Below are 25597 nucleotides of genomic sequence, written 5' to 3'. Positions count from 1 at the left end.
GTGTGATGTACTTTGGGAAAATAAGCTAGAGTCATTGAATGCACAAAGGAAGAAGCTCATTTTATAGATATTTAAATTAAGATAGTACTAATCTTAAAACTCTAGTCTATCTTCACAATAAAATCCAAATTTAAGTTATATACATATATATGAACGTCTCTTTCTAATGTAAAGCGATTCGACTTGTCTTTGCCATGGGAACCTGGCAGTAGTTCTGCGAGCTTTCATGAGTCCCCAGTGCAGCCTCACGCTGTGCAGTGTGGGTTCTAGGCTCGCTGGTGGGAGCTCCGTGCTGCTGCCTTCATGGGGCAGCTGGTATGCTCCACTGAAGAATTTGTCCTCTGTGGACACTGAAGCAGGACATTCTTTGGGGCATGCCCTTCATTTTCTTGCCAGCTCTTTGAAGCTTTGCCCAGTGCAAAGCTCACACAGTGGAATGACAAGATGGAATTTGCATCAGCAGGAGCTCTGTGAGACCACGAATTATAAACTCTTTTCATATTGATTAGAATAATATTAATTAGAAAAACCTTGCTTCGACACCGATTTCAGCTTAATAAACTAAAGATAGAAAATTAAAGAAAGATGTTGTGGGATTCTGGCTATATTCGAGCCGCCACTTGCCTCAAAGAGCCCCATTTGACACAGAATATTACATGCTTCCTAACAACCCACTGGAGGAAGTCAACATTTTGACTGTTAACCCTGAGATTAAGGTATTTGTAGATTTCACACTTTATAATTTTGCCACCAGAGTCTGTCTTTTAGACATTGTCATCTGGTCTTATTAAATGCTGTGGATAATTATATTCTAACAGCTTCAACCATATTACTCTTGCCTGGAAAATCCCATGGGCAGAGGAGCCTGGTGGGCTGCAGTCCATGGGGTCGCTAAGAGTCGGACACGACTGAGCAACTTCACTTTCCCTTTTCACTTTCATGCTTTGGAGAAGGAGATGGCAACCCACTCCAGTGTTCTTGCCTGGAGAATCCCAGGGACGGGGGAGCCTGGTGGGCTGCCACCTCTGGGGTCGCACAGAGTCGGACACGACTGAAGCGACTTAGCAGCAGCAGCAACAGCAACCATATTAATACATTTTTTCAAACAAGTATTTTAATTCTCATCTATACCTACCAAATGATGTAAGTAACTTTTATTGTTATGTAAGATAAGCCAAAAAAGATCACTTTTGCATTAGCCAGCTATATGTTTGAACAGAATTATTTAGGTTATTTGCCTTGATTTTCAGAATCACTTTGTCCAGCTATCACTCTGGTAGTTTGAGTCACAGGCTGCTTGGCATAACCCCACCCATGCGGTTCCCTGGGGACCTTAGGGACCCAGAAGTCTTTGGTCCCCTGAATCTAGAGGCTTTCAGTCAAGGGGCTAGCGAGGCAGAAGTGGAGACTACACCTCGCTGCCATCCTCCCCTCTGCAAGTTTTTCAGTTCAGGACGACAGTTCATCCGAGATCTGACATGTTTTCTTGGTTTTAGCTCCACGCTCTCTAGGACTGCTTTTCCTAGATTCTAGCATCAGGATCTGATGGTTCTAAGTAATGGAGCCCTCACCCGTCTTCTCCTTGCCTACAACTCTCTGCCTCCTCCAGCAGGAACAAATGGTAAGCGTTGTGTTTCTCCAAACTCAGCAAGAAACACATTAAATTCTGCTACCCCAAGGGGCCACTTTGTTCTTTTACTAAAGGCAAGTCCATCATCTTCTCTGTTTAATACCTGAAAAGCCAGTTTGTGATAGCGATTTATGGGTAACACCCATAGAAACAATATATCTGAGTAATTCCTTATGGTGAGATTTTGCCAAAATGTCCTACTTCATTCGTATGTAACTCCTGTGAGCTAATCTGCGAAATAAGATTTTGGCCCTAAGCACATTTCTTAGAAGTAAGTAAGAAATTTAGGTAAAGATTATGCAAGTTGCTTTGAAGCTACTGCTATACTCCCTCATCCATCACTTTTAATAACTGTTTTTAAAACACCATGTTTTGAAGGGAGCTTTGTTTTTCTCAGCTCCATCTCCCATCTGCTACATTTAGTAACAAAGCCATAATCTGGGGTTTATGATATTAGTTGCTGTGGAAATTAATGTAATGCTATGCTCTCAATGTTTTACTGAGACAGCATGGATCAGTAAAGGGGTTTGAAACATAAACAATAAACTATAGTAAGCATTTGAGAAAAGTGAAACGTTCAATGAACGGAATCAGTTTTAGAATTAATTAATATGTGCTCACCTTTGTACTCACATACTGTTTGGTTGCAGGTACAATTTAAAGGATGAGGTCAAAGAAAATTCTGTTAAAAAGGAAAAACACCTATTACTTGGGAAATGAAATAGCACACAAAAGAAGAGATGAAGCTGTTGTATTTTAAAGTGGCCTCCATTCTATGTCCCAGGATAAAATGATTTGACAAAGATAACTGATCTGTCTTCTGCCTCAGAATACTAGGTTAGTAACACCTGGTTGTGTGTGTGTGTGTTAGTTTAGTATTCAGCACTAAAAGAAATAAACTGCCAAATCATTAAAAGTGGGGAGGGTGAACTAGTGTAGGAGGAAAGAGTCCTGTTATAGAAGATTTTTCTTGCTTTAATAATTTTCTTAAAGCCTTTTATTCCTGCAACTAGACTGGAAGGAAACAATGCCTCTCATCCTTAGCATCTGCCTGCCTTCCCATTCCCTCCAGTTCAAGATGGAACAAGACTAGACCTGAGCCTTTCTCCAAGCTTCTTGCCTCAGGGATTGACTAAACCCTGGAACTAGTGAGTAATTTACAACATCCATGTCAAATGACAATAACAAAAAAGGAAACTACTCTTCTCTTGTCCTATATGCAAAAATAGATGGCAGACATAAATGTATTATACAACTTACAAACTATAAAACTTCTAGAAGAATTCATAGGAGAAACATGTTGTGACCTTGAGTGAGGCAAGTTTTTTTATTTTTTTTAAATTAATTTATTTTAATTGGAGGCTAATTACTCTACACTATTGTGGTGGTTTTTGCCACACATTGACATGAATCAGCCATGGGTGTACCTGTGTCCCCATCCTGAACCCCTCTCCCACCTCCCTCCCCATCCCATCCCTCAGGGTCATCCCAGTGCATCAGCCCTGAGCGCCCTGCCTCATGCATCAAACCTGGACTGGCGATCCCTCTCACATATGATAATATACATGTTTCAGTGTCATTCTCCCAAATCATCACACCCTCTCCCTCTCCCAAAAGACTGTTCTATACATCTGTGTCTCTTTTGCTGTCTCACATATAGGGTCATGGCTACCATCTTTCTAAATTCCATATATATGTATTAGTATACTGTATTGGTGTTTTTCTTTCTGGCTTACTTCACTCTGTATAATCGGCTCCAGTTTCATCCACCTCATTAGAACTGATTCAAATGTATTCTTTTTAATGGCTGAGTAGTACTCCATTGTGTATATGTACCACAGCTTTCTTATCCATTCATCTGCCGATGGACATCTAGGTTGCTTCCATGTCCTGGCTATTATAAACAGTGCTGCGATGAACACTGGGGTACATGTGTCTCTTTCCATTCTGGTTTCCTTGTTATGTATGCCCAGCAGTGGGATTGCTGGGTCATATGGCAGTTCTATTCCCAGATTTTTAAGGAATCTCCACACTGTTCTCCATAGTAGCTGTACTAGTTTGCATTCCCACCAACAGTGTAAGAGGGCTCCCTTTTCTCCACACCCTCTCCAGCATTTATTGTTTGTAGACTTTTTGATAGCAGCCATTCTGACTGGCGTGAAATGGTACCTCATTGTGGTTTTGATTTGCATTTCTCTGATAATGAGTGATGTTGAGCATCTTTTCATGTGTTTGATTGCCATCTGTATGTCTTCTTTGGAGAAATGTCTATTTAGTTCTTTGGCCCATTTTTTGATTGGGTCGTTTATTTTTCTGGAATTGAGCTGCAGGAGTTGCTTGTATATTTTTGAGATTAATTCTTTGTGAGTTGCTTCATTTGCTATTATTTTCTCCCATTCTGAAGGCTGTCTTTTCACCAGCAAGTTTTTTTAGATAGAGCACGAAAAGCATATTTTATTTAAAAAAACCAACAACTGATCATTTAGACTTCAAAATGTTAAACTTCTCTTCAAAAGAGACTGTTAAAATGAAAATACAAGATACAGACTGGGAGAAAATATTTGTAAAATGCACATCAATTAAAAGATTTGTATCCAGAATGTGTAAAGAATTCTCTAAACTTAAAAACAAAAGATACAAGTGCCACCATATAGCTATTAGAAGGACTAAATCTGGAACACTGACAACCCCAAATTCTGGTAAGGATGTGGAACAATCGGAAGTCTCATTCATTCTTGATGGGAATACAAAATGGTACAGCCACTTTGGAAGACAGTTTGGCAGTTTCCTACAAAACTAAACATACTTTTACTATACAATCCATCAATCATGTTGGTATTTACTCAACGGAGTTGAAAACTTAAATCCATGGAAAAACCTATACACAGATGTTTATAGCAGTTCTATTCATAGTTGCCAAAACTTGGAAGCAACCAAGAGGTACTTCAGTAAATGAATGAATAAATTAACTGTAATAATTCATATAACAGAATACTATTCAGCTGCTGCTGCTAAGTCGCTTCTGTTGTGTCCGACTCTGTGCAACCCCATAGACGGCAGGCCACCAGGCTCCCCCGTTCCTGGGATTCTCCAGGAAGAACACTGGAGTGGGTTGCCATTTCCTTCTCCAAAGCGTGAAAGTGAAAAGTGAAAGTGAAGTTGCTCAGTCGTGTCTGACTGGTAGCGACCCCATGGACTGCAGCCCACCAGGCTCCTCCGTCCATGGGATTTTCCAGGCAAGAGTACTGGAGTGGTTTGCCATTGCCTTCTCCCACTATTTAGCACTAAAAGAAATGAACTACCAAATCATTGAAAGACATGAAGGAAACATTATGGCCATAACTAAGTAAGAGATGAGATGGCTGGGTGGCATCACCGACTCAGTGGACATGGGTTTGGGTAGACTCAGCAGTCGCTGATGGACAGGGAGGCCTGGCGTGCTGCGGTTCACGGGTTGCGAAGAGTCGGACACAACTGAGCCACTGAACTGAACTGAAGTAAGAGAAGACAATCTGGAAGAGCTTCATGCTATGTAATTCTAGCGATGTGACATTCTGGAGAGGCAACTCTATGGAGAAACATCCTTGTTTCTTGAGGGGCGGTGAAGGTGTGTGTGTGTGTGTGTGTGTGTGTGTGTGTGTGTGTTAGACACTCAGTCACATCTGAGTCTTTTTGACTCCATGGACTGTATAGCCTGTTTGGTTCTTCTGTCCATGGAATTCTCCAGGTATGAACACTGGAGTGGGTAGCCAATTCCTCCTCCAGGGTATCTGCCCAACTCAGGGGTCAAACCCAGGTCTCCCACATTACAGGCAAATTCTTTACCATTTAAGCCACCAGGACAGCCCATGGTGGAGGTGTAGGCAAAGCACTAATGTCAGTGAAAATGCTCCGTCTGATATCCTAATTACGGCTGTGTGTCACCATATATTTGTCCAAACCCACAGAATGTACACCACCAAGAATGAACCCCAAGATAAATGTGAACTCTCGGTGACTGTGCTGTGTCACTGTAGGTTCGTACTTGGTAACAAACTTGTATAACATTTTCATGAGTGATGCTGATAATGGGCAAGGTGATTCATGCAGGGAGTACTTGGGGATATATGGCAAATCTCTGTACCGTCCTCTTAATTTTGTTGTGAACCCAACTCTGCTCTCTAATACACTATGTTAAGTGAAAGTAGCTAGCCTCAAAAGGCTACATGCTGTATGAGTCCGTCTCAGTGTCGTTCTGGAAAACAAAACAAGAGGATAGGAAAGTGGCTAGAGATGGGGAGAAGAGTTGGTCACAAACAGGCTCAAGTGACTTTGGGGAGATGATGGAAATGTCCTATGTCTTCATTGCAGTGGTAGTTGTGTGACTGTATGCATTTATCAAAACTCATAGAACGGTACTCTATGGTGACTTTTACTGTATATAAATTATACCTTTATTTTTTAAATGTGAAAAACGAGCAAAAAAACCTAAAATGACCTCTCACCGAGGTTCAGCATGTTCACTGTTGCTGGAAACTGCTGGCTCCTTAGCTCTCTAAAAGTAAGGTCACCAGCTAACTCCATGAATATTTGTGACTCCAGGTCATAATAGTTGTGCAATGGTTTGTCTCTTATCTTGTAGAGAGCTGCTGACTGATGATGAAAGACAAGACAGGGAGAACTTTCTTTTTCCTTTCTTTCTCTTCTTTTTCTTCCTCCATTTTCTGCTTTCCACCAGCTCTTTTCCTTCACTTCTTTCCCTATTTATCAGTCTGTGCGTAGCTGAAAGGGATCTGCTAGAGGCTATGGTGAGTAGGGCAAAGGGAAGCATTCGATCTGATCAGTAGTGTATTAGTAAATGATTAACAGCCAGCTTTGTGAAGCACACATATTAACACACATGCAGATTTAGTTTAAACTCTACTGATATAAAGGGTATAGAACACATAGTTTTCAAATACTAATAAAATTCACATCATTCTTTAGTGTCAATTCCATATAGCCAGTTGATTTCCATCAAATGTTTCACTGATTTTTTGCTGAACTTTGGTATCTGTAGGCTTCCCTAGTAGCTCACTTGGTAAAGAATCTGCCTGCAATGCAAGAGACCCTGGTTTGATTCCTGGGTCAGGAAGATCTGCTGGAGAAGGGATAGGCTACCCACTCCAGTAGTCTGGCCTAGAGAATTGCATGGACTGTATAGTCCATGGGGTTGCAAAGAGTTGAACATAACTGAGCGACTTTCCCTTTCTTATCTGTAGCCAACATACCATTGTAAATAATAAACAAATGTAGTTTTGCAAGAATCTTGGCTGATATTTTCATTAACAGTAATGATTGAGATGAAAGTGAAACAACAGAGATATGTGTTGGATCTTGACTCATTAATCAAGGATCTGAGTGACTTGGATTAATTTGATAGTTCTTGAGTACTGGAGGAAGAGTTCCTTGAACTTTGTGCTGGTCACAATATAACAGTTATAGACACATTTAAAAAATTTTATTCTACATTGTTAACGTTTTCTCTGTTACTATACAATCAACAAACATATGTGAACCCAAATTTGGAGCTTTCTTCTATTTCCATGGTTTAAATACTCTCACCTTGAAGGATTCCAAACTACCAAGGTGAAAACGCTGGATGAAGAGACGTCCTCCAGCCACCATTATAGCCTATTTCCACAGTGTAGATGCAGTAGATAGAAACAGCATCAGGAACACAGTTCAGTTCAGTTCAGTCGCTCAGTCGTGTCTGACTCTTTGCGACCCCATCAATCGCAGCACGCCAGGCCTCCCTGTCCATCACCAGCTCCCGGAGTTCACTCAGACTCACGTCCATCGAGTCCGTGATGCCATCCAGCCAGCTCATCCTCTGTTGTCCCCTTCTCCTCCTGCTCCCAATCCCTCCCAGCATCAGAGTCTTTTCCAATGAGTCAACTCTTCACATGAGGTGGCCAAAGGACTGGAGTTTCAGCTTCAGCATCAGTCCTTCCAAAGAACACCCAGGACTGATCTCCTTCAGAATGTACTGGTTGGACCTCCTTGCAGTCCAAGGGACTCTCAAGAGTCTTCTCCAACACCACAGTTCAAAAGCATCAATTCTTCAGTGCTCAGCTTTCTTCACAGTCCAACTCTCACATCCATACATGACCACTGGAAAAACCATAGCCTTGACTAGACGGACCTTTGTTGGCAAAGTAATGTCTCTGCTCTTGAATATGCTATCTAGGTTGCTCATAACTTTCCTTCCAAGGGGTAAGCGTCTTTTAATTTCATGGCTGCAGTCACCATCTGCTGTGATTTTGCACAGGCACTAGCAAAACATAAATGATTAAAAATGATGACTTGTATGTATTTATGACCTTAGCTTTGAATAGAATTTATTTAATTGAAAGCTTACATCCTTTAATTTTTAATAATGACTTTTAGAGCTAGCTCACAAAACTCCTGAAATTTAACAATCAGTTCTGTGGCACTTCTTTGAGTTGGTTCCAGTTCATTAAGGATTCAAGTGCAAGGCCACAAGCCGCCCCCTCCACACACAGATTCTGTAGCAGCAGAGGCAGCGTGAAGGGAGAGAGGGTGCAGACATATGTGCTGCCCTCAATATGCTGCCAGGGCTGCTCTAGCCTTAGGAGATATTTTCCTGAGCTACTCAGACTGATCGTCAGGGCTAAAATATCCATTGTCATAAGCCACACTTTAAACTGTATGAGAAAACGGATATGAATTTCAGTGGAATAAATGGTTTGACATTCTTCATTAAATTTCATCCATTAAAATATTGTGTCCTTAATGAAAATTTGTTGTTGAGGGAAAATAGTGTTATTCTGAAATTCCTTTTATTTTTAAAGCCAAATCTGAAAAGATTTTCATAAAAATGTGAACAGTTATCTTGGATGGTGAGGTTTTTTTTTTCCTTCTTGTAATTTTCTGTATTTTACAAATTTTCTATAATAAATATATAACACGAAACTGAGACAAATCTTTGTTAACTTGATATGTTAAAGTGCATTGATGTTATCCTTTTAAAAACCAAAACAATAAGTTGCATTTTCAGTAAAAAGAATGCCCTGGGAAACAAACATTACTATATGTTCAGTTTCATTTTAAAGCCAGATGTCCAGGAATTGGATATGGCTAATTATCAAATTCTACCCAGATGGAGTGTTTTGTTTTTTTTTTTTTTTCCTATCATTAGATAGAAAAGCAAGTATCTCTGGCTGCTTACTTTATTATATTTAATCACTTTAGTTGGAAAACTTTTTAAAGAATAGATGCAGCTTAGAAAAAGGGCAGTTTATTCTATCATGAATGAAAAGTTGAAACAGGTACAAGAAATAGAAGGAAAAGAATTAAAATGTGTAATTAGTTATGTGATAAAGAAGTTTAAGCTTGCTCTTTGACAAATTCCACCAGTGTTAGAAATGAAATTGATCCCATCTCTTTTGGGGTTGGTCTTCCTGAATTGATCTATTGCTGTGTAACAAATTACTCTAAGATTAGCAGCTAAAAACAATAGCTATTATTTCACAGTTTCTATAGAAAGAAGTCAGGAAGTTGAGCATGGTTTATGAATTAGTTGACTGCCAATGACTCAGGGGGCTTCCCTCGTGGCTCAGCTGGCGAAGAATCTGACTGCAATGTGGGAGACCTTGGTTTAGTCCCTGGGTTGGGAAGATCCCCTGGAGAAGGGAAAGGCTACCCACTCCAGTATTCTGGCTGGAGAATCCCATGGACTGTATAGTCTATAGGGTCTCAAAGAGTCAGACACAACTGATGGGCTTTCACTTTCACTATTATTCAGGGTCTTTCTGTGAAGCTGTTAGCCAGGGCTGTGGTAGTATCTGAAGGCTTGATGGGAGCAGATCCACTTCCAGGCTCACTCACATGATTGCGGGAGGGATTACATTTCTTGTGACCTGTTGCACTAAGAACCTCAGTACTTTGTTGGCTTTTGGCCAGGAGCCTCCTCTGATATTTGCCATCTAGACCGAGAGAAACATCGAAGGTGCTTGCTTCCTGCCTTTCAGGGCTCATTGTTCTCTACCGCCAGGCGTCCAGCGCCTCAAAACAAACAAAAAGACAAAACCATCGCTTCATGTATTTTTCCCAGCTTGGGGTTGTTTAACGCTTGGGGGTGTGCCTGGCACTTGTGACTTCATCTTATCCAGAAGTGGAAGTGTCTGAAAATCACTAATAATTCTATCATATTTCTCTGCCAGAAACAAATTTAATTATTTCTTATACTTTTATTTTTATAAGCATAAGGTAATATGTTTTAAAATTATTCTTATTGATTAAAGAAAAATTACTAGCACAAAAAGTAAAATTTGTTAGAAATCAATGTCGTCATGAGACAGACTGGGGACATTAACAGAGCATTAATAAACGTTAAATTATTCTTTTGCTTGGCATTCAGGGCTGTGAATCTCTGAGAAATGCTTGTTTCTCTTTGGTAAAGTGGTGGGAGAGCTATTGTGATAATGGAGTTGACAAAGAACCAGTATGTATAAGCCAGGATGCCTTTAGAAAGAAAGTCATGAAATTTGGTGATCTGAGAATTCCTTTCTTAAAACCATCCCTTACACATACTATTATTTCCCACATGTGCCATGACACAAAAATGGGTGGGGGAAAAAAATGGTTGGGAAACACTAGTGTTGACAGTGCTCCATTTTCCATTTGTGCCTGTAACTATGACTAGCTAACCTGTATCTTTGCTAGACTTCTCCAGAAAGTACTAGCAACTACCTCTGCCGTGATCCTTCACTGCAGTCTTTCTCCCTCTCACAAGCTGATGCAACACTCTCCCATTCTTAACATTCGTGGATGCATTCCCTTCTATGAACACTTGTTGGCCCCGGGCTTTAGCTGCAGTGAGCAGGGGCCTCTCGTCACTGCGCTGTGCGGGCTCCTCACTGCTGTGGTTCCTCTCCTTGCAGGGCACAGGCTCCAGGGCTCACAGGCTTCAGCAGCTCTGGCCCACGGGCTTGGCTGCTCCACACACGTGCAATCTTCCTGGACCAGGGATCGAACCTCTGTCCCCTGCGTTGGCAGGCGGATTCTTAACTACTGGACCGCCAGAGAAGTCTTCTCCATTTCTTTTTCCAGGGAATTGCAGGGACAAGTTCAATTTCTTTAATGGTTATAGGACTACTGTATTTCATCTTGTTAGAGCTTTGGTAGTTTGTAGAATTGGTCTATTCTAAACTGTTGAACTATAAGTTTGTGATATTCCCTTATTAAAGACTGCAGAAATTATAATGATAAGCCGTTTCATTACTGATACTGACGATTTATGTCTTCTCCCTTATTATTTTGCACTCTTTTAACTAGGATTTTGTTGCATTTCTTGTTTTGTTTTCCAATGTCATTGATTTCTGCTCTTTCTTTTTTCCTAACATCCTGAGGTTATTGATATGAGACTTTCCTAATGTAATATGACACATTGTTCTGAGTGATATTTAATGTGTAAATTACCTTCTTAGTACTACTTTAGCTGTAACCCAGAAATTTTGATATGCTGTATTTTTGTTTTCATTCAGTTCTGTGGTTTTTTATTTTCTGTTTATGTTTTAAAATTTTCTTTGGATCTTCTTTGACAAGGGGTGTGTGTGTGTGTGTGTGTGTGTGTGTGTGTGTTTCGGGGTGCCTTGTGGGATCTTAATTCCCCAACTAAGGATTACACCCAAGCCCTCGGCAGTGACAGTGGAGTCCTAACCAATGGACTGCCAGGGAATTCAAACCAGGTATGATTAAAGTGTGCTGTTTAATCTCCAAGTATTTGCAAAATTCCCTGTTGCCTTTCATTGCTTTTTAATTCAATTCCATAAAGGTCAGAGAACATACTTACATCAATCCTTAAATGTGTTCACATTTGTTTTCTGACCTAGCATTTGGTCTATTATTGGTGCTTGAAGAAAAAACATGTGCATTCTGCTGTTGTGGGTAGAGTGTTCTATAAATGTCATTTAGATCCTATTGCTTGATTGTACTGTTTAGGTCTTCTATATCTTTGCTCATTTTATGATTTTTAGTTCTATCATTTGCTGAGAGAGGGATGTTGAAGTCCCCAGTTATGATTTCAGGGATCCATGTCTTATGGGAGATGAATTTTTCTGTCCCTGTGTAAGAGAAAAAATACAAAATGTGAATACAATTTAAGTATGAAAGTATTTATTTAGAATGAGAAAAGAACCACAACAAATTACACATTTTGGAATGCTAACATAAAATCAACAAATATCACAAAATCCAAGAAACAGCATCATAGGTGTATTATTTTACCACCTGATATGATTTCTATAGTACTTTTTCCTTACACTTTTTGCGTAGATGCTCTTTTCTTTTTTTTGGCATGTGACAGTTGTTTTATCATATTTGTATCAACTGAACAGATCATTCACTCTTTCTAAGTATGGTTGATCAAAAAAAAATTTTATTGCTGATAGTTTTTTTTCCCAGCTTGACAACTTGTCATTTTTTTAAAGATTGTAGTCACATTTGGGGATGCTTCTATTAGGTTTCATTTATAGGAATTATAAAATTTGGAATAATTTCCCACAAACTAGCTTCTTGCTCCATACACACTTCTGGTACGGATGACATAGGCTGTGTTCATATTGCCACACAGCCTCTGGCTCTGCACCTTGGTGTTACAAACCTGGGAGAGCAGACAGTGGGCTGGAGGCAGATGGCTGGAAGCTATTCTTCTACAGCGATGGTTAACAATAAAATACTACTCACGGAAGTGATTGTGAATCATGTAAATATCCTCCCACTCAATTCTAACAACTTGTATCTCAAACTTAACTTCCCTTTAACTGGAACCTCAAAATTACTCCAACCACTCTAATACTACCAGACACAAGGAGAACTGTGATAGAGGAGAAAAAGCACAAACACACGAACATATTGCTAAGGCACCTTCCAGGACCTTGGAAAGAGCGTGTGTAAATGGGGGCCTTTGAAGCTTAACCCTCCTTAGTTTAATTGAAAATTAAGCCCTGCTGCTGACATTTTACTGGGATACAGAGGGAAGGACGTAAACACTTGTACTTGGTCAGCTATCTTGAAGCAGAAGTTTCTTGGATGTCTTTAAAAATTTTTTTTATTATGAAAATTTCCAATTATACACCAAAGCAGTAAGAATGGTATAATGGATATCCATGTTTTTCATCAAGTTCTAAAATGATCAGATTTTGCTGATCTTGTTTATTTGGGTGCTGCCAGTTCAAGAAATTGTAGGGGACAGATAGAAAGAATGAGTCATGAGCTCTGCCCTCACGTATGTATCTGATGAGGAAGATGTGGCGTGAATCCAGCAAACCCTGTCACACTGCCCACGAGAGAACTCGGGTATGAAGGAGAGAACACCTTCAACAAGAAATAACCAGTAATGGATTCGAGGAGGAAATAAGTACCTATTTTAGAAAACAAGAACCTATTTTAACTTGTCCAAGCTGAAACAGAAGTGAAATATCTGAAATACATATTCTGGTTTTCACTCTAGAATGTTCCTCTCAGCTTTGGAGAAATAGTTCAATCTCTTTGCTATTTACCTAAATCTTTAATACTCAAATTATTCAGATGTAGGACTTCCCTTTCACTTTCATCAAGAGGCTTTTTCGTTCTTCTTCACTTTCTGCCATAAGGGTGGTGTCATCTGCATATCTGAGGTCATTGATATTTCTCCCAGCAATCTTGATCTAGCTTGTGCTTCATCCAGCCCAGCGATTCTCATGATGTACTCTGCGTATAAGTTAAATAAGCAAGGTGACAATATACAGCCTTGACGTACTCGTTTCCCTATTTTGAACCAGTATGTTGTTTCAAATCCAGTTTTAACTATTGCTTCCTGACCTGCATACAGATTTCTCAACAGGCAAGTCAGGTGGTCTGGTGTTCCCAATTCTTGAATTTGCCACAGTTTGTTATGGTTCACACAGTCAAAGGCTTTGGCATAGTCAATAAAGCAGAAATAGATGATTTTCTGGAACTCTCTTGCTTTTTCGATGATCCAGCAGATGTTGGCAATTTGATCTCTGGTTCCTCTGCCTTTTCTAAAACCAGCTTGAACATCTGGAAGTTCGCGGTTCACATATTGCTGAAGCCTGGCTTGGAGGATTTTGAGCATTACTTTGCTAGCATGTGAGTGCAATTGTGTGGTAGTTTGAACATTCTTTGGCATTAGCCTTTCTTAGGGATTGGAATGAAAACTGACCTTCTCCAGTCCTGTGGCCAATGCTGAGTTTTCCAAATTTGCTGGCATATTGGGTGCAGCACTTTCACAGCATCATCTTTTAGGATTTGAAATATCTCAACTGGAACTCCATCATCTCCACTAGCTTTGCTTGTAGTGATGCTTTCTAAGGGCCACTTAACTTCACATTCCAGGATGTCTGGCTCTAGGTAAGTGATCACACCATCGTGATTATCTGCATCGTGAAGATCTTTTTTGTACAGTCCTTCTGTGTATTTTTGCCACCTATTCTTAATAGCTTCTGCTTCTGTTAGGTCCATACCATTTCTGTCCTTTATTGAGCCCATCTTTGCATGAAATGTTCCCTTGGTATCTGTAATTTTCTTGAAGAGATCTCTAGTCTTTCCCATTCTACTGTTTTCCTCTATTTCTTTGCACTGATCATTGAGGAAGACTGTCTTATCTCTCCTTGCTATTCTTTAGAACTCTGGATTCAAATGGGTATATCTTTCCTTTTCTCCTTTGCCTTTCACTTCTCTTCTATTCACAGCTATTTGTAAGGCCTCCTCAGACAACCATTTTGCCTTTTTGCATTTCTTTTTCTTGGGGATGGTCTTGGTCCCTGCCTCCTGTACAATGTCACGAACCTCGTCCAAATTGCCAACATCTGCTGGATCATCGAAAAAGCAAGAGAGTTCCAGAAAACCATCTATTTCTGCTTTATTGACTATGCCAAAGCCTTTGAATGTGTGAGTCAAAAACTGTGGAAAATTCTGAAAGAGATGGGAATACCAGACCATCTGACCTGCCTCTTGAGATCTGTAGGCAGGTCAGGAAGCAACAGTTAGAACTGGACATGGAGCAACAGACAGGCTCCAAATAGGAAAAGGAGTACATCAAGGCTGTATATTGTCATCATGCTTATTTAACTTATATGCAGAGTACATCATGAGAAACGCTGAGCTGGTGGAAGCACAAGCTGGAATCAAGATTGCCAGGAGAAATATCAATAACTTCAGATACGCAGATGACACCACCCTTATGGCAGATAGTGAAGAAGAACTAAAGATCCTCTTAATGAAAATGAAAGATTAGAGTGAAAAAGTTGGCTTAAAGCTTAGCATTCAGAAAACAAGGATCATGGCATCCATTCCCATTATTTCATGGCAAATAGATGGAGAAACAGTGGAAACAGTGACAGACTTTATTTTGGGGGGCTCCAAAACCCCTGCAGATGGTGACTGTAGCCATGAAATTAAAAGATGCTTACTCCTTGGAAGAAAAGTTATGACCAACCTAGACAGCATATTAAAATGCAGAGACATTACTTTGCCAACAAAGGTCCATCTAGTCAAGGCTATGGTTTTACCAGTAGTTATGTATGGATGTGAGAGTTGGAGTACAAAGAACCCTGAGCGCCAAAGAATTGATGCTTTTGAACTATGGTGTTGGAGAAGACTCTTGAGAGTCCCTTGGACTGCAAGGAGATCCAACCAACCATCCTAAAGGAAATCAGTCCTGAATATTCACTGGAAGGACTGATGCTGAAGCTGAAACTCCAATACTTTGGTCACCTGATGCAAAGAGCTGACTCATTTGAAAAGACCCTGATGCTGAGAAAGATTAAAGGCGAGATGAGAAGGGGACCATAGAGAATGAGGTGGTTAGATGGCATCACCGACTTAATGGACATGAGTTTTAGGAATCTCTGGGTTTGGTGTAGGACAGGGAGCCCTGGTGTGCTGCAGTCCATGGGGTCGCAAAGAGTAGTACACAAATGAGTGACTGAAATAAATTGAATTGAATGATCTAGTGGTTTTCCGTATATCTTCAGTTTGAGTCTGAATTTGGCAATGAGTTCATGATGTGAGCCACAGTCAGCTCCTGGTCTTGTTTTGGCTGACTCTGTAGAGCTTCTCCATCTTTGGCTGCAAAGAATATAATCAATCTGATTTCGGTGTTGACCATCTGGTGATGTCCATGTGTAGAGTCTTGTCTTGTGTTGCTGGAAGAGGATGTTTGCTATGACCAGTGCGTTCTCTTGGAAAAATTCTATTAGTCTTTGCCCTGCTTCATTCCATATTCCAAGGCCAAATTTGCTTGTCCAGGTGTTTCTTGACTTCCTACTTTTGCATTCCAGCCTCCTATAATGAAAAGGACAGCTTTTTGGGGTGTTAGTTCTAGAAGGCCTTGTAGGTCTTCATAGAACCGTTCAACTTCAGCTGCTTCAGCGTTACTGGCAGGGCATAGGCTTGGATTACTTGGTATTGAATAGTTTGCCTTGGAAACGAACAGAGATCATTCTGTCGTTTTTGAGATTGCATTCAAGTACTGCAGTTCAGACTCTTTTGTTGACTATGAAAGCTACTCCGTTTCTTCTAAGGGATTCTTGCCCACAGTAGTAGATATCATGGTCATCTGAGTTAAATTCACCCATTCCACTCCATCTCAGTTCTCTGATTCCTAAAATGTTGACGTTCACTCTTGCCATCTCCTGTTTGACCACTTCCAATTTGCCTTGATTCATGGACCTAACATTCCAGGTTCCTATGCAATATTTACATAGGATATTTACACAGCATCAGACCTTGCTTCCATCACCAGTCACATCCACAACTAGTTGTTGTTTTTGCTTTGACTCCATCTCTTCATTCTTTCTGGAGTTATTTCTCCACTGATCTCCAGTAGCATATTGGGCACCTACAGACCTGGGGAGTTCCTCTTTCAGTGTCCTTTCTTTTTGCCTTTCATACTGTGCATGGGGTTCTCAAGGCAAGAATACTGAAGTGGTTTGCCATTCTCTTCTCCCATGCACCATGTTTTGTCAGAATTCTCCACCATGACCCATCTGTTCTCGGTGGCCCTACACAGCACAGCTCATAATTTCATTGAGTTAGACAAGGCTGTGGTCCTTGTGATTAGATTGGTTAGTTTCCTGTGATTGTGGTTTTCATTCTGCCTGCCCTCTGATGGAGAAGGATAAGAGGCTTATGGAAGCTTCCTGATGGGAGAGACTGACTGAGGGAGTCAGTGAAAAACTAAAGAGCCTCTTGATGAAAGTGAAAGAGGAGAGTGAAAAAGTTGGCTTAAAGCTCAACATTCACAAAATGAAGATCATGGCATCTGGTCCCATTACTTCATGTCAAATAGATGGGGAAACAGTGGAAACAGTGACAGACCTTATTTTGGGGGGCTCCAAAATCACTGCAGATGGTGACTGCAGCCATGAAATTAAAAGATGCTTGTCCCTTGGAAGAAAACTTATGACCAACCTAGACAGCATATTAAAAAGGAGAGACATTACTTTGTCAGCAAAGGTCCATCTAGTCAAAGCTATGGTTTTTCCAGTAGTCATGTATGGATGTGAGAGTTGGACTATAAAGAAAGCTGAGTGCCAAAGAATTGATGCTTTTGAACTGTGGTGTTGGAGAAGACTCTTGAGAGTCCCTTGGACTGCAGGGAGATCCAACCAGTCCAGCCTAAAGGAAATCAGTCCTGAATATTCATTGGAAGGACTGATGCTGACACTGCAACTTCAATATTTTGCCCACTTGATGCAAAGAGCTGACTCATTTGAAAAGACCCTGATGCTGGCAAAGATTGAGGGCAGGAGGAGAAGGGGACAACAGAGGATGAGATGGTTGGATGGCATCACCAACTCAGTGGACATGAGTTTGAGTAATCTCCAGGAGTTGGTGATGGACAGGGAGGCCTGGTGTGCTGCAGCCCATTGGGTCACAGAGTCAGACACGACTGAGCAACTGAACTGAACTGAACTGAGGGCTTCCTTGGTGGCTCAGATGGTAAAAAATCCGCCCTCAGTGCAAGAGACCTGGGTTTGTTCCCTGGGTTGGGAAGATCCCTTGGAGGAGGGCATGGCGACCCTCTCCAGGAATGCATCACTAGCTGCATGTCAGCCCCACAGGCTGAAGTGACATTTTGGGTCCATGTGTGCCTGCTAAGCCACGTCTGACTCTTTGTGACACCATGGATTTTTGCCCACCAGGCTCCTCTGCCCATGGGATTTTCCAGGAAAGAGTACTCTAGCGGGCAGTACATCCCCATCGCTTCCCTCTGCTTCAAGCCCTGACAGTCTCTTTCCTCTACTTCAAGTCCTCACACACACACACACACACACACATATGAGGAGAGAGTGTGGCGTATTAGTTTCTAAGGCTGCTATAACAAAGTGCCACAAACTGGGTAGCTTAAAACAATGGATATTGATTGTCTCACAGTTCTGGAGACTATTCATCTGAGATAGAGGTTCCAACAGGACTGTGTTTCTCCTGAAACCTGCAGAGAAGTCCTCACTTGCCTCTTTCTCAGTGTTGGTGGCTGGCAAGCAGTCTTTGGTGTTCCTGGCTTGCAGGTGTATGACTCCAATCTTTGCCATTGCCATCAAACAGCCTTCTCCCTATGTGTTTCTTTCTTCATTTGGCTGTCTTCCTATAAGGACAGTAGTTATTGGATTAGGGGTCCACCTACTCCAGTATGACCTCATTTGAACTTAGTTACATGTGTAATTATCCTATTGCCAAATAAGTTCATATTGTTGAGTACTTGAGGTTAGGAATTCAACACATCTTTGAGGAGTAGGGGAATGATCAACCAATAACAGATGATAACCATGAGGAAAGCATACCAGAGAAACCAAAGACATTGCCTTGATTCCAGAATTTATTCCAAGGAGTCCTACTACAGTGGGGTAGAAGACCGAAGAATCTTTTTAAGTATGTATCAGTTCAGTTCAGTCACTCAGTCATGTCTGAGTCTTTGCGACCCCATGAATCGCAGCACACCAGGCCTCCCTGTCCATCACAACTCCCAGAGTTCATTCAGACTCACATCCCACCTACTATTTGGTTAGCGATGGACTAACTGGGTTTGATTGACAAGTGTATGCTATCATGAGTTAATTAAAAAATTAAATTAATTTTAAAAGTTAATTTAAAAAACTGAATGCCTTCATATAAAGACTGAATGGCCCTGGATACAGGATAGCGGCCCTATCCTTTCTTGTAGTTTTCCCCAGCTATCCTGTTTGGAGGGAAATGATGGCGTATAATTTTGATGAGTAAATGGGATAAGTGATTGTTGTGGTGAGGGTGTCACTCTTAGCCAGAGAACTGTCTTTGATGTCTAAAGTATTACTTGGGACCTAGATGAAAGAGTTAGTCATACAGTAACAAGCCTAACCAAGGGGATGCAGCTAGCATTTAGGAAATGCACCCATTTTTCTGTATCTCTTTTCCTTTGATCAAACATGTACATATTATTAATAAAAATAAATACAAATTTTAAAAAAGACATGAAAAGGAAATGGTAAAATGAACTCTGCCCTAGTCCAAAAGAAAAAAAAAAAACCACAGCAATTTCAAATCAGGCCCTTTGTTGAGATCCTATACAAGAACAGCAGAATGATTGGGATTCTTAAATGGCAGTGGCTGAAATGACTAATAAAAGCCTGCTAATAACACAGAATCACCAAATAAACCCATCTCAAAATCCAGTTTCTCTAGAAGGGAAGGGCATGAACTTTATGGTTGGCACCATCTCTTAATGTAGGACCTTAGGCAAGTGACTTAATCTCTCTCAAGTTTGCTATGTATAAAACTAAGGATAACTACCTAGCAAGGCTGTAGTGAGAATTAAGTATCTAGCTGAATGCAGGACACAGAATAGGTGGTTCACTAAATTGAAGCCTTCCACCTCCCAGTCCTGCATATATATGCAAAATACAATCCTTGCCCACTACCCTGTAACCTCCTCTTCATCTCATTCTCTTCCTCTCTCTCTCTCTCTTTTGCCAAAGTTCTTATTTATAATCTAGCAAAGGGCATATAAACAGGAAATGACTTGAATTTATTCTTAAAAACCAGTGTAAAACAATGTAGTATACCACTGACTACTTAAGTGCTGACAAACTCGACATTCCTAAAAACAGCAAACACATATTGAGTGATCACTCATGCCAGGCATGGTGCTAGGCATGGAGTAAATGAAACGTCTTCCCTCCCTGGTGGAGTTCAGTTTAGTGAACTGAATGAAGAAGCAATGAATAGATAATTGAAAAATATGTTCAGTGCCCTAAAAGAAATGATCAGGTGCAATGATGGAGACTAATGAAAGGGCAGGTGGGATACTTAGTTTAGGAAGGATGGCCTTTCTGAGGTGACATTTAAACTGAAACCTGAAAGATGAGAAGCTAGATGTGTAAAGAACAAGAGCAAGTGCCTTCAAGACAGTGGAATCAGCATGTGCAGTGAGGCAGTCAGGAGCTAGAAGGGTTTGAGGAGTAGTTCTGGCAGTGTCAACAAGATAGAGGGGCCACCATGAAGTAAATCCAACTCTTATCATGGGCTCAATGCCCTACCTAAATTGCCCCTGTCCTCCCTGCCCCAACCTCATATCCTCCCCAGGTATCCATATCACCTATCCTTTCTCTCCTTTATGTGCTGGTCTCATTCCCACCTCAAGAATGAGAGGTTGCTGCGTTTGCTGTTCTTCTGTCTAGAACGCTCTGCCCAGACGATTCTCATGAATGACTTCTGGCCCCTGTGGTCAGCCAGGCCTCAGATCAAGTGTCATCTCTGGAGAGAGATCGCTAAGTACCACCCCTCACCCAACATTAACTTTTGGTGTTTTTTTCTCTTCCCATCCCTCATCACTATCAAACGTTATTTTGTTGATTTTTAAAAGTGCTTTTTGTTTGTTTTATACTCTCCGCTAAAATATAAGTCCCATGAGTTTATTTTCCTATCGCTATAACCTAGAATCATATCTAGAATATAAAGGAAACTCAAATATTACTTGTTGAATTTATGTTGAATGAAATAAAGCTTAAAGAGGTAACGCAAGATGTTAGAAAAGAACTGACCCAATTGTGTGAGCGAGGGCTTCCTGGAAGAGGTGTTTTCAGTTAAAATTGAAGGGGCAAGAGAGCGAAGGTGGCATGCAGGTGAAAACAAGAACTGTGGAAATCACTAGTTCATTCCCGTCCTTTTTCACTAGCTTGGTGGTGGTGGTGGTGGTGCTTTAGTCGCCAAGTCGTGTCCGACTCTCGCTTAGGAACACCTTTAGCGCTGGAGCCGCGTTTTACTAATCTTTCGCCAGCGCCTGTCCCGGGACCTGGCATATAGATAGGTTCTTTACACAATGACTGGCTGTGGGGTGCGCAGAAAGGTCTGTTAACTCGGCTGCAGCACACTTTGAGACTGGCCACTAAGTCTGGCAGCACCCGCGCAAGAGAGCAGAACGCGCTGCCGGAGCCGGGCTTGGCAGCGGCCCCCGCGCCTGCGCGTCACGGTGCCCTCTCGGCGCGGCTCGGGGAGCCGGCAGCCTCGGCGCGCGCCTGCGCAGGGCGGTCTTCCCGCCTCCGACAAGATGGCGGCGGCCGAGTAGCGCGGGGGCGGGGTGTGGCCGCCGGAAGCCCGGCCGCTGCCGGGGGGAGCCGAGGGCGAAGGCCCGGGCGCAGCGGGCCGAGGCGGGATGCTGTTCCCGGGAAGCGCCGCTGGCCACCGGTGAGGAAGGTCAAGCACGGAGCTGCCTTCCCGGGCCCCCAGCGCCCCCTATGTGCACCCCCCTCTGCTCGAGTGCGCTCGCCGCTTCGCCTGCTTCGGTGCCGCCCTGTGCTGTCGGGTCCCGGAGCTGCGGCGGCGGCAGGGGCTGTGTCCGGCAGGAGAGGAAGCGCCCGCGCTGCGTCCGTGCTTCTGTCCGCGGGGCGAGCGTCTGGCAGGTGGGTGAGGATGCACGCTTCGGGGTCTCTTCTCTGGGCAGAGCTTTCTCGGCTCTGCCCCGCCGTGGCTCAGACCCCGGTGGCGCTCAGCCGGACCGCGCCGCTCCCTTGTCTCCGCGTCCCGCCCCCTCTCCGCGCCCCGCTCCAGGCCTCCGGCTGGCCCCTGGCTTTGCACGCCTCCATCCCCACCCAGGGGCCGGGGGGCGCGGCGCCGGCCGCCCCCCGCAGCCTTCCCTGGCTCCTGCTGGAGCGTCAGCCCTTGCGAGCGGTTTCTCCTTTGCGTTAGGTGGGTGGGCCGTCTGCCTGTTAGTCACCTCCCCATCTTCTGGTTTCGACCTTCTTGCTTCCTTGAGAAGTCTCTTAACTGTATGGAAAGCTTATCCTGGCTTATAGACTTACAAAGAAAAGCTTGCTATCCAGACGCCAGTGGATTTTGTTCATCTTGTTGAGGGAATCCAGCCCCCAGGAGACTGGGATGGTTTTGGGAATTTGACCATCGAAGTCCTGCAAAGTTGAGGAATGGTGCCAGTGACGGCAAGTGATTCTTCGTCTAAATTAATCCTTTTCTCACTACTTGGTCCCTAAACTTTGTTGGGGGGGAGGGGCGGGGGGACATATGTATGCTAGATCAGGGAAAGAATTGAGAAGTGGTCCTGTTTTAAAAGAAGGCTTTATGAAGGTAAGAAATGTAATAGCCCAAGAAGGGATAAGTGATTTTAGTGATTATTTTGTTCACTGTTAGCCTAAATTGTCCACTGAGGCTTCAAAATCTTGTGTTGTCCGAGCCCTTTGTTTTATTTGGAAAGGACTAAAATGGAGAAAACGCTTTTTAAACTTGAAACTTCTCAAATTTCTTGGATTCTCAATTGTTATTAGTACTACTTGACGATCCTTACTGTACTTGATGTTTTCTGCAAAATTTAGGTTGTCCCAGTATCGTTTCTTCTTCGTTACTAGGGCAAGAGTAGTCAGAATTAATGGTGTAAAAAGTGCAAACTGAAGGGGGGATGTAGTAGTGGAGGAAGTTGCCATGTCTGATTTTTCCCATTTTTTTCCTGTAATTGGATAAAGTGTCAAGAGCAGCAGAATGGTAAAAAATGAGATTATGAATATAAATGATAGCTTGTCCCTTGAGATTGCAATGGGTGAACCTTTTAAAATTTAATTGAGTGATATCCTTTTTTTGAAGCCATGCTAGGTGCTCTCCAGAGTTACTAAAGCACAAACTGTTGTTGCCTTATTGGAATTCCATGCTAAAAATCTTTAACAGGTGGGTTACAATTGGCCTGACAGATTTAACTTTTCCTTCTACCTCCTGACACACATCTGCCTTAACCTTTATTGTAGACGTTTGTCCTCTTGATGAATTTCTTAAATTTGGAGATAGAATTGTTCAATTTAAAAGGAGAGGAGATATTTTAAATGTGTGATTCCTGTGCGGGCAGATTCATCCACTTGTTTATTGCTGTGCTGTGCTGAGTCGCTTCAGTCATGTCCGTCCCTTTGCGACCCTGTGGACAGCCGGACTCCTCTGTCCACGGGAGTTCTTCAGGCAAGAGTACTGGAGTGGGTTGCCATTTCCTCCTCCACAGGGTATTCCCGATGCAGGGATCGGACCCACATCTCTCATGTCTCCTGCACTGGCAGGTGGGGTCTTTACCACTAGCGCCACCAGGGAAGGCTGTTTCCTGCACCCAAGGACTGCGTGTTTTTAGAGGTGATGCTCTCTCAATTCTGTGCTTTTAGCTGAGCCCTAGTCAGTAGCTCATTGCCTGAGGCATTGTGTCAAGACCTGTCTGACCACAAACAATCAACTCTTCCACACTTCTGGAACCTGTTTTCTCTCTCTCTTCCCCTCTTCCTCCCTTTGGGAACCCTCCCATCTTGGTGTCTCTATTCATTCAATTTGCTAGCCTACTGCTCTTTTCATTTGCCTCCCCTTGTCAGCAGGGTCCCAGGGCCATCATTTTTTACCAGCCTGTCATTGATACCTTAGAATAGTTAACTTTATGTCAGTTTCTCTTTCTAGTGACCAGTTCTGAACAGGCCTCATTTTTGATCCCTGAAGGATACAAGAGACACTTGTGTGAGGATTTTGGTTTGTTGTCATACGAATTAGTGTTCTGTTATCCCAGGTCTTTAATGTCGGTTGTGTGGTGGTTTTTTTTTTTTTTTTTTGATCTTACTTCATGAAAGCTTTTATAGCAAATAACTTTATCTTTTCCTTTCCTGAGAAAAATCTCAAACATCTGAGGTATAATCTTTTCTATCCTGATATCGTTTCTTTCAGTTCAGTTCAGTTGCTCAGTCGTGTCCAACTCTTTGCGACCCCATGAATCGCAGCACGCCAGGCCTCCCTTTCCATCACCAACTCCCGGAGTTCACTCAGACTCACGTCCATCGAGTCAGTGATGCCATCCAGCCATCTCATCCTGGGTCGTCCCCTTCTCCACCTGCCTCCAGTCCCTCCAGCATCAGTCTTTTCCAGTGAGTCAACTCTTCGCGTGAGGTGGCCAAAGGACTGGAGTTTCAGCTTCAGCATCATTCCTTCCAAAGAAATCCCAGGGCTGATCTCCTTCTGAATGGACTGGTTGGATCTCCTTGCAGACCAAGGGACTCTCAAGAGTCTTCTCCAACACCAGGGTTCAAAAGCATCAATTCTTTGGTGCTCAGCTTTCTTCACAGTCCAACTCTCACATCCATACATGACCACTGGAAAAACCATAGCCTTGACTAGACAGACCTTTCTTGGCAAAGTAATGTCTTTGCTTTTCAATATGCTGTCTAGGTTGGTCATAACTTGTACTCTTATCTGAAAAGAAGGAATTGTCCTTCCTTTTCTTCAAGAGCAACCTTCTCCAGATGTATCCATGATATCCCTCTCTATCTTTCTTTCTCAGTAATTATCCATTACCACTGCTTTTTAAGTCTTGCCCTCTCTAGCCTACATGCATGCTTAAATATACCTTTGCAAGGGCTGCCAAACACAGTGCTGTGTGCCATGCAACTCACAGAAGCCAGTCTGAATTTTGAGCCTGCTGTGCCACTGTATTTTTATTCTTCAACCGTAGGAGCCTGGCATAGTTGTTGTTCAGTTGCTCCGTTGGGTCCAACTGTCTGCAACCCCATGGGCTGCAGCACGGCAGGCTCCTCTGTCCTCCATTATCTCCTGGGGTTTGCTCAAATTTATGTTCATTGAGTCGGTGACACTACCTAGCCATCTCATCCTCTGCCACATCCTTCTCCTTTTGTCTTCAGTCTTTCCCAGCATCAGGGTCTTCTCCAGTGAGTTGGCTTTTTGCATCAGGTGGCCAAAGTATTGGAGCTTCAGCTTCAGCATCAATCCTTCCAGTGAATATTCAGGGTTGATTTCCTTTAGAATTGGTTGATGTCCTTGCAGTCCCGGGACTCTTAAGATCCTTCTCCAGCACCACAATTCTCAGTTCTTTGACACTCAATCTTCTTTATAGTCCAACTCTCACATCCGTACATGACTACTAGAAAGACCATAGCTTTGACTATAGGCACTTTTGTCAGCAAAGTGATGTCTCTCCTTTTCAGTATGCTGTTGAGGTTTGTCATAGAATTTCTTCCAAGGAGCAAGCATCTTTGAATTCCATGGCTGAAGTCACCATCCACAGTGATTTTGGAACCTAAGAATATAAAACCTGTCACTGCCTCCAGTTTTTCCCCTTCTATTTGCCATGAAGAGATGGGACCAGATGCCATGATCTTAGTTGCTTGTGTGTTGAGTTTCAAGCCAACTTTTTCATGCTCTTCTTTAACCCTTACCAAGAGGCTTTTTAGTTGCTCTTCACTTTCTGCCTTTAGAGTGGTATCATCTCCATATCTGAGTTTGTTGATATTTCTCACAACAATCTTGATTCCAGCTTGTGCTTCCTCCAGCCCAGCGTTTCTTATGCTGTGCTCTGCATATAAGTTAAATAAGCAGGGTGACAATATACAGCTTTATTGTACTCTTTCCCAGTTTGCAACCAGTCAGTTGTTCAATGTCCGGTTCTAACTATTGCTTCTTGACCTGCAT

General features: G+C 42.4%; 1 protein-coding gene and 1 long non-coding RNA gene across 9 annotated transcripts in view; both read left to right on the top strand.

Annotated features, from left to right (window-relative positions):
- Positions 1 to 343: 343 nt before the first annotated feature.
- On the top strand, positions 344 to 11152 carry LOC138443243 (uncharacterized). Its single transcript, XR_011258038.1, has 4 exons — positions 344 to 1621; positions 2281 to 2467; positions 2644 to 2778; positions 10555 to 11152. It is a non-coding gene; the product is annotated as an uncharacterized lncRNA (long non-coding RNA).
- A 10001-nt stretch (positions 11153 to 21153) lies between these two features.
- The window catches only part of APC (APC regulator of WNT signaling pathway), a 133214-nt gene continuing 128770 nt past the window's right edge, over positions 21154 to 25597 (top strand). For 4 of the 8 annotated variants that reach the window (XM_069595250.1, XM_069595248.1, XM_069595246.1 and 1 more), the window contains exon 1: positions 21154 to 21552. Coding sequence is in view for 4 of the 8 variants with exons in the window: in XM_069595249.1 (XP_069451350.1) it covers positions 21388 to 21552 (165 nt within the window). In the remaining 4 variants the exon portion in view is untranslated. The remainder of the gene's footprint in view (positions 21553 to 25597) is intronic. The other 4 variants (XM_069595249.1, XM_069595247.1, XM_069595245.1 and 1 more) reach the window with 1 other exon arrangement.

This window comes from Ovis canadensis, chromosome 7, assembly GCF_042477335.2.
Source record: "Ovis canadensis isolate MfBH-ARS-UI-01 breed Bighorn chromosome 7, ARS-UI_OviCan_v2, whole genome shotgun sequence".
NCBI classification, from domain to species: Eukaryota; Metazoa; Chordata; class Mammalia; order Artiodactyla; family Bovidae; genus Ovis; species Ovis canadensis.
This window is presented reverse-complemented; position numbering and strand designations above follow the sequence as displayed.